The sequence below is a fragment of the Moschus berezovskii genome, chromosome 6 (genome assembly GCF_049115385.1).
Source record: "Moschus berezovskii isolate FMDL1 chromosome 6, NW_MosBer_1.0, whole genome shotgun sequence".
NCBI lineage: Eukaryota > Metazoa > Chordata > Mammalia > Artiodactyla > Moschidae > Moschus > Moschus berezovskii.
Window position 1 is genome coordinate 63705573 of NC_142465.1, and position 10137 is coordinate 63715709.

Genomic DNA, 10137 nt, shown 5'->3' on the forward strand with positions numbered 1-10137 from the left:
AGTTCCCATGTCATTCTCTCATATCATGTCACCCTCTCCTTCCCCAATCAATAGTTTTGAATATGCTGAATAAATTCCAATCTATCTGTTTCTCTAATCTATATGTTTAAAGCTCTACTTTTATAAAGTTCATTTTCAGTTCAGTTCAGTCGCTCAGTCGTGTCTGACTCTTTGCGACCCAATGAATCACAGCATGCCAGGCCTCCCTGTCCATCACCAATTCCTGGAGTTCACTCAAACTCATGTCCATCGAGTCGGTGATACCAAGGAACTCATGCTATTTCAACTTCTTTTGTAATAAGTTAATTTGAAATAGAAATTTATTAATCACCTGAGAATCCAGTGGTACTTCTCACATCTACCCCAGGCGACATGGAAAATCCAGAATTTTTGATAAATGCTCTCATTTCAGTAAACTCAGCATGATATAAAATTATGTTTCTTTTCCCCTATGCCATGGGAATTCATCCAAACATAAGTTCCCATATTTATAGTAAAATAAATCAGCAATTAGTTAAACTAATCTAGCATCATGTAAAGCATGGTGACTATAGTATTATGTATTTGAAAGTTGCTAAGAGTGTAGATATTAAAAGTTCTCATAACAAAAAATGACTGTAACTATTTGTGGTGGTTGGGTGTTAACTCGACCTATTTTGGTGATTATTTTGTGATTTATACAAATATCAAATCATTATGTTGTACACCTGAAACTAACGCAGTGTTATATGTCAATTCTATTACAATAAAAATATTTTTAAAAAGGAAAGAAAATATAAAACAGATGGGATTCTGTCCATCAACATTTTTATGGCCTTGGGAAAGGCAGCCACTCTATTATCTGATGGTTGGATAATAGTTTAAATGCACAGCGAGTCTCTCTGAAGCTCACAGACTTCCTCTGCTGGTTCCCAGCTTTGCTGGAATTGTCCCGAATCCTGTGTGTCTGAGCCATAGGCCTCCTGCAGTCACAAGAGCAGGCCTTGGTGCTGTCTCTCCTTTCTGGTGCCTCTGGGAGGAGAATTGAAGAACAAGAGCTCTGCCATATTCCCAATTCCAATGTGTTCCTTCATGTGACTTCATCTTTGCCCTGACAGGGAGAAACAGGCCTTGTAACACTTTGCACCTGCTCTTTGAAAACTCCTCAAACCCAGTCCACTTGTTCCCCACTTGTCTGGTGAGCCCAGCCAGTGATCCTCTGGAACCAGACTCGTTTGTAAGTAAGAAGAGTTTTGAATCCCAGCATTTCAGAGGCCAAAGATAATCTACACTCCTCCGCTGTTGCTGCATTTTGCCTGGTTTGGTTTCATTGTCATCATTAATAAAGGATCAGGAACAAGACAAGGGTGTCCACTTTCACCACTATTATTCAACATAGTTTGAAAAGTCCTAAATACAGCAATCAGAGAAGAAAAAGAAATAAAAGGAATCCAGATCAGAAAAGAAGAAGTAAAATTCTCACTGTTTGCAGATGACATGATACTGTACATAGAAAACCATAAGATAGTATCACAAAATTACTAGAGCTAATCAGTGAATTTAGCAAAGTTGCAGGATACAAAATCAGCACACAGAAATCACTTGTATTTTTATACACTAAGAATGAAAATTTAGAGAAACTAAGGAATCAATCCCATTCACCACTGCAGCAAAAAGAGTTAAATATCTAGGAATAAACTTACCTAAGGAGACAAAAGAACTGTACACAGAAAATTATAAGATACTAATGAAATAAATCAAAGATGACATAAACAGATGGAGAGATATTCCATGTTCTTGGGTAGGAAGAATCAATATTGTGAAAATGACTACTACAGAATGTAATCTACAGATTCAATATGATCCCTAACAAATTACCAATGTCATTTTTCACAGAACTAGAACAAAAATTTCACAATTCATATGGAAGCACAGAAGACCTTGAATAGCTAAAACAGTCTTGAGAATGAAGAATGGAGCTGAAGGAATCAATGTTCCTGACTTCAGATTATACTAAAAAGCTACAGTCATCAAGACAGTATAGTACTGGCACAAAAACAGAAATATAGACCAAGGGAACAAGATAGAAAGCCCGGAAATAAACCCATGCACCTATGGGTACCTTAGTTTTGACAAAGGAGGAAAGAAAATACAATGGGGCAAAGACAGCCTTTTCAATAAATGGTGCTGGGAAGACTGGACAGCTACATGTAAAAGAATGAAATTAGAACACTTCCTAACACCATATACAAAGATAAACTCAAAAAGGATTAAAGATCTAAATGTAAGACCAGAAGCTATTAAACTCAGAGGGAAACATAGGCAGAACACTTAGTGACACAAATTAAAACAAGATCCTCTATGACCCACCTCCTAGAGTAACAGAAATAAAAACTAATGTAAACAAGTGTGACCTGATTAAACTGAAAAGATTTTGCACAGCAAAGGAAACTGTCAGTTCAGTTTAGTCTCTCAGTCGTGTCTGACTCTTTGCGACCCCATGAACCGCAGCACGCCACGCCTCCCTGTCCATCATCAACTCCCCGATTTTACCCAAACTCATGTCTGTTGAGTCGGTGATGACATCTAACCATCTCATCCTCTGTCATCCCCTTCTCCTCCTGCCTTCAATCTTTCCCAACATCAGGGTCTTTTCAAATGGGTCAGCTCTTCGTATCATTTTCTTATAGGAATCTATAAGCACGGTGAAAAGACAACACTCAGAATGGGAGAAAACAATAGCAAATGAAACAAGTGACAAAGGATTAATTTCCAAAATATACAAGCAGCTCATACAACTCAATGCCAGAAAAACAAAAAACCCAATAAAAAAGTGGGAAAAAGACCTAAAGAGACATTTCTCCAAAGAAGACATACAGATAGATAACAAACACATGAAAAGATGCCCAACATTGCTCATTATTACAGAAATGCAAATCAAAACTGCAATGAGATATCACCTCACACTGGTCATAATGGCCATCATCAAAAAGTCTACAAACCATAAATGCTGGAGAGGGTGTGGAGAAAAGGAAATGCTCTTGTACTGTTGGTGGTAACGAAAATCGATACAGACACTATGGAAGATGGTATGGAGGTTCCTTTAAAAGACTAGGAATAGAGCCACCATATGATCCAGCAATCCCACTCCTAGGCATATACCTTGAGGAAACCAAAATTGAAAAAGACACATGTCTCCCATTGTTCATTGAAGCACTATTAACAATAGCTAGAACACGGAAGTAACCTAGATGCCTATTAACAGATGAATGGATAAAGTCGTGGTACATATACACAATGGAATATTACTCAGGCACAAAAAGGAATACATTTGAGTCAGTTCTAATGAGGTGAATGAACCTAGAAACTATTATACGGAGTGATATGAGTCAGAAAGAGAAAGAAAAATATTGTATTCTAACATATATATGGAATCTAGAAGAATGGTACTGAAGAACTTCTTTACAAGGCAGCAATGGAGAAACAGGCATAGCGAATAGATTTATGGACCTGGGGGGAGGTGAGGAGAGGGTGAGATGTATGGAAAGAGTAACAGGGAAACTTATATTACCATATATAAAATGGATAGCCAACAGGAATTTGCTGTGTGGCTCAGGAAACTGAAACAGGGGCTCTGTATCAACCTAGAGGAATGGGATGGGGAGGGAGATGGGAGTGAGTTTCAAAAGGGTGGGGATATATGTATACCTATGGCTGATTCTGTGGAAAATTCTGAAAGAGATGGGAATACCAAGCCACCTCACCTGCCTCTTGAGAAACCTGTATTCAGGTCAGGAAGCAACAGTTAGAACTGGACATGGAAGAACAGACTGGTTCCAAATAGGAAAAGGAGTATGTCAAGGCTGCATATTGTCACCTTGCTTATTTAACTTATATGCAGAGTCCATCATGAGAAATGCTGAGCTGGAAGAAACACAAGCTGGAATCAAGATTGCCGGGAGAAATATCAATAACCTCAGATATGCAGATGACACCACCCTTATGGCAGAAAGTGAAGAGGAACTCAAAAGCCTCTTGATGAAAGTGAAAGAGGAGAGTGAAAAGGTTGGCTTGAAGCTCAACATTCAGAAAACAAAGATCATGACATCTAGTCCCAGCACTTCATGGGACATAGACGGAAAAACAGTGGAAACAGTGTCAGACTTTAATTTTTTGGGCTTGAAAATCACTGCAGATGCTGATTGCAGCCATTTAATTAAAAGATGCATACTCCATGGAAGGAAAGTTATGACCAACCTAGATAGTATATTAAAAAGCAGAGACATTACTTTGTCAACCAAGGTCCGTCTAGTCAAGGCTATGGTTTTTCCAGTGGTTGTATGGATGTGAGAGTTGGACTATAAAGAAAACTGAGTGCCGAAGAATTAATGCTTTTGAACTGTGGTATTGGAGAAGACTCTTGAGAGTCCCTTGGACTGTAAGGAGATCTAACCAGTCCATTCTACAGGAGATCAATCCTGGGTGTTCATTGGAAGGACTGATGCTAAAGCTGAAACTCCAATACTTTGGCCACCTCATGCGAAGAGTTGACTCACTGGAAAAGACTCTGATGCTGGGAGAGATTGAGGGCAGGAGGAGAAGGGGATGACAGAGGATGAGATGGCTGGATGGCATCACCGACTCTATGGACATGAATTTGAGTGAACTCCGGGAGTTGGTGATGGACAGGGAGACCTGGCATACTGTGATTCATGGGGTCGCAAAGAGTCGGACGCGACTGAGAGACTGAACTGACTGACTGACGGCTGGTTCATTTTGAGGTTTGACAAGAAATAACAAACTACTGTAAAGCATTTAACTTTCAATTAAAAAAAATTAGAAGTTTGCAAAAATAGCAAAAAAATGTGAAAATTTTTATATAGAGAGCCATTTTTAGTTTTTTCATGTTTACCAGCTCCTGGATAATTCCAGACATGTTTATGTGCTATAACTTAAAAATAGTTTGGGGGTGACAAATGCACACAAGGGAAAAATAGCTCCTTCTTGTGAGGTAATGACAGGGTCCCTAAGCAATGCATGGACAGCTTCATGAAGCAGAGGGAGATGGAGCCTTCTCTTGGCAAGGGAGTCTATGTGGTGCTTCCAAATTCAGCTTTTGAGTCATCTGAATCTATAGATGCTTCATACTAATTCTCAGTCCCAACCTTTCCCAGTCAACACACTAATATTCATATGAGACAGGAGGGAAAGCTTTGATTAAATCATTTATATAATTAAGGAGACTATTCAGTTCAGTTCAGTTCAGTCACTCAGTCGTGTCCGACTCTTTGGGACCCCATGAATCACGGCACGCCAGGCCTCCCTGTCCATCACCAACTCCCGGAGTTCACTCGGTGTTCATTGGAAGGAGATTATAGGACCAGGATTTATTATTGGTAATGCCATCTCCTTGGTTATGAGATGACTGAAATATTGAAGTTATATATAATTTTTTTTTTCTTTTAGCTCTCAGATGCATTTGGAAAATGCCAGCACCATGCACAGGCCTCCTATTCATTATGCAAGTTTCTTCAATCTTGTTTTAGTAGGCACTTATTTCCTAGTGACTTCTACCTTGCTAGTGTATCATGTAGAGTACCAAGGTTTCATTGTCTAATGAAGTCATTATTGACTTCAGAACAAACACATTAACTATTTGGTTAGATCCTTATTGCTTTAAGAATCTGTTATTTGTATATACTGTCTACTGATCAAGGATATGTTTGATTAAAAGTTTTATTTTTATAAGATTTCTCATTTATTTCTATTACTCATGAAATATTAAATAATTGTGGTTAATAGAAGTGGTTATTTTATAAAAGTCAGCATTGAGGTCTTCTATGGAATACAAATATGAACATAGCCATTCTCAAGAGAGATTCACTATAGAGGAGAATTAAGAGACTACTGAGAATGCCATGTATGGTTTCCAGAAATCCCTCATGGTCTATTCCTTAGCAGAGATTTGGCCTCGACTTTGCTTTGTTCTCAGGAGATCAAAGTATGACTTTACTCATAGGTCAAAACAACGGAGATGAAAATTTTGAGCTATTAGTGCAACCAAAGAGATACCAGATCCTAGTTAAAGTATCTATGCTCATAATACCCAATATTGTCATATTCCTTGCAGTTCTCTCTTTAAATATTGCTCCCTTAAATTTCTAGACCAACTTTATTGAAAAGGAGGATAGTGTATTTCCACATCTTCTTAAGGTTTCTGACATTGTTTATATTTCCTGAACTATTTCCCTAGAGTCACCACCATACAATAGAGAAAATTTAGTGAAATTTGATTAATGTGACATTTGCTAGTGTCTGGCACGGAGGCAATGATTTTGCATTTTATTACTCACAGCAGAATTGTGAATATCAGAAATAAGGAGAAGGGATCTGTCATGATTTTAGCAAAACAAATAAACAGAATGATATATCTAGAAGAGACGGGAATTAAGTGAATAGGTTTGTATGCATGGGAGAGGTTTACCTACACATTATTGGAATATCCCTTTGGATCAGTTGCCTCATGCAAAAGATAAACATGGGACAGAACTTCAAGGGAATAAAACATTTTTTATAAAGCTTAATAGCTGAGAAATAAGGATGTTCAAACGGAAAATGCGCTGGGCTACAATCTGGGTGACAGAGCTGCTATGATCTGAGGCAAGTAGTTACTTTTCAGTTTGTGCTTCTATACAAAAAGTAAATAAATGCTGCATATCCTTTTAAGCTCAAAAATAGAAATGTTTCTATATGTATATTCTTAACAAATCACAGAATTTGCCAAACGTTAATGATTTCAATGGAATTATAGACAAATCTTTAAGTGAATATATTTCCTATTAAATAACATAATTCAGCTATTAATTCTGTGTTATTACAAATATATATAAGTATAAAGCATTCTAATGTTATGTTAATTACTTCATAAACATTAATATTAAAATAAAATTAATAATTTAGTCATTAAATATTTTATTTATTTATTTATTTTTTTTAAACTTAATTTTTTTTTTTTAGGTAATTATTTTTTATTGGAGGCAAGTTATTTTACAATATTATATTGGTTGGTTTTGCCATACATTGATATGAATTTGCCCCAGTCATTAAATATTTTAAAGTTTATTTGCTAAGAAAATCTTTAATTGAGTTATTTCATAAAAAGTAATGAGTTGTGCACAAAGGAAAATGGGTTGTTACTTTAGTCTTTTAAATTTCATTTTTGATCTTTTGAAGGAAGTGAGATCATCTGTTTCTTTTTTTTAAGTGGTGGAGTCTAATAAATACATGACAGAAAAAAAGAAAAATATTTTATAGGATTGTTCCAACAAAATTGCAAGGGATTGCATTAAATGGACAAAATAAAGAGTATAAATTTCATTTATCATCTCTCAGTAGTGTGATTTATTGTATGAAGATTTTCTAATTAGAATAAGAGAAGCATTATATAAAGCACAAACCACGTATATATTTTAATATGTAATGAAAATAAGTTAAAAGAAAATGACATCAGCATGAATTAGAGAGAATGTTTTAGAATTGTATTAATGATGATGACATTGACCATAATCAATTATATCTTTCATCTCTTCCCTTTTAATACACTTTCCTCCTAAATATATTTGAAAGAAAAAGAGAGAGAGAAATGAACCACACGGTGATCACTGAGTTTGTCCTTCTAGGCCTTTCTGATGATCCTGACCTTCAGATTGTGATTTTCCTCTTTTTATTTATCACATATGTACTAAGTGTCACTGGAAACCTGACTGTCATTACCGTAACCTGGGTGGACTCCCATCTCCAGACACCAATGTATTTCTTCCTCTGAAACTTCTCTTTCTTAGAAATCTCCTTTACTACTGTGTGCATCCCTAGATTTCTGGGGGCAATTATGACCAGGGACAAGACTATTTCTTACAACAGTTGTGCAGCTCAACTATTTTTCTCTATTTTCGTGGGGGTGACTGAATTTTACATTCTAACTGCCATGTCCTATGACCGCTATGTTGCCCTCTGCAAGCCCCTGCATTACACAGCCATCATGAGCAGGAAACTCTGCAGCCTGCTTGTGCTCTGTGCTTGGCTGGGTGGGTTTCTAACCATTTTCCCGCCCCTTATGCTTCTCCTCCAGATGGATTACTGTGCTTCCAATGTCATTGATCACTTTTTGTGTGACTATTTCCCCCTTTTACAATTGTCTTGTTCAGATACATGGTTCCTAGAAGTAATGGGTTTTTACTTTGCTTTGGTTAGTTTGCTGTTCACTTTGGCCTTAGTGATTTTGTCTTATATGTTCATTGTCAGGACTATTTTGAGAATCCCATCTTCCAGTCAGAGAAAAAAGGCCTTCTCCACTTGTTCCTCTCACATGATTGTCATTTCCATCTCCTATGGAAGCTGTATATTCATGTGTGCTAATCCCTCGGCCAAAGAAAAGGTATCAGTGACAAAAGGAGTAGCTATTCTCAATACCTCTGTGGCCCCCATGCTAAATCCTTTCATCTACACCTTGAGAAACCAACAAGTAAAACAAGCCTTCAAAGATATGGTCTATAAAGCAGTATTTGCTGCTAATAAATGATTTTTGGGGGGTCAAAAACACTTTAAAGAACAATTAGGTTAAATTCTGAAATTCCTAAATATCTGTATAACTCTGCTTGCTGTTTATGTCCTCTTACCAGGCCACATGACTGCTAATATATATTTTTCAGTCTATTTCTTCCATTTCTCCAGTCACTGTTTATTGACATTTAAAGTATAGTAAAAGTTATTTATCCCACAGCATATTCTAGAATAGAATTGTCTTCTTTAAGACATACTTCATAGCATGAAGTTAAAAATAGTTTTAATCCTGTAAATATCAGTCCCTAAAATGATCATTTGATATCACATTGCACTTTAAATGCGAAGTTTCAAAATTAGTATGTAATATCTGATGTATTTTCAAGATGAACACTGATAATTTCTTAACATTAAAGAATCTACCCATTATATAATACATTAAATTCATTCCAAAAATATCGTATGTAGTAGTGCATTGCACTTTAAGTGTAGTTCTTTATACTTTGTAAAATTAAGTGCATATTTTCAGGATAAATATTTATCAAGTTATTATGTATTAATTATAGAATTTCCTTGTTCTGTATCATTTTTTAAAATGCTGATATTTAAAAATTCAAAATAAATCAAGTAAAACTAAAACACTTCGACTTTCTTGAGCTCATTGATTGCATTTATGACAGTTATTCTAAATTTTTGTCAGATATTTATTTACCTCCATTTTTTTAAGGTCTATGCTTTGAGATTATTTTGTCTGTTTGATTGGGTCACTTTTCTGTTTTTCTATGTTCCTTTTAACTCTGTGTTGTTATCTACACATTTGACAAAACAACAACCTCTACAGGGAAATCCATCACAATTCAGTCAACCTAGAGATTCTGAGGGGTCTTTTAAATCTTTTCTGAGGCTGTGTCTTTTCAGATTTGTGTATGAAGATTCCTAACTAGATTTTATCTATTTTTTTTTTGCATGGAGCCCATAGTCTCTTGCTCCCTCTGTTTCTGTTTGCTGTAACTCAGCTACTTGAAGCAACAGCACATCTGCTGCTGCTGCTGCTAAGTCACTTCAGTCGTGTCCGACTCTGTGCGACCCCATAGACGGCAGCCCACCAGGCTCCCCCGTCCCTGGGATTCTCCAGGCAAGAACACTGGAGTGGGTTGCCATTTCCTTCTCCAATGTGTGAAAGTGAAAAGTGAATGTGAAGTCGCTCAGTCATGTCTGACTCGTAGCGACCCCATGGACTGCAGCCTACCAGGCTCCTCCGTCCATGGGATCTTCTAGGCAAGAGTACTGGAGTGGCTTGCCATTGCCTTCTCCGAACAGCACATCACCCAGCCCTTTTTTGACTTCAGTAGCCTTTAGGCATTTATAGTATGTCAGGTCCCATAGAGGCCCCAAGAAAACTACATAGACACTAGTGCTTCCCTAGTCCCCGAAAAGTCCAGATGCTGGATATACGCTCCACACTATTCTTTTTCCCTTTGGGGGAGAGTCATTGAGTTGCAATGGCCTCAGTCTGCTACAGGTGGGTCTTCTGGACATAAAATTTTCCAAAGAATCCTCTTTTATTTTTATAAAACATGTATTAATTAAGTTACATCC

General features: G+C 36.8%; 1 protein-coding gene across 1 annotated transcript; it reads left to right on the forward strand.

The window, feature by feature from the left end:
- The first annotated feature begins 7609 nt into the window (after positions 1 to 7609).
- Positions 7610 to 8557, forward strand: LOC129536065 (olfactory receptor 6C3-like). Its single transcript, XM_055394823.2, has one exon. The coding sequence runs from the start codon at positions 7868 to 7870 to the stop codon at positions 8555 to 8557; it is 690 nt and encodes a 229-aa protein (XP_055250798.2). The 5' UTR covers positions 7610 to 7867.
- The last annotated feature ends 1580 nt before the right edge of the window (positions 8558 to 10137 follow it).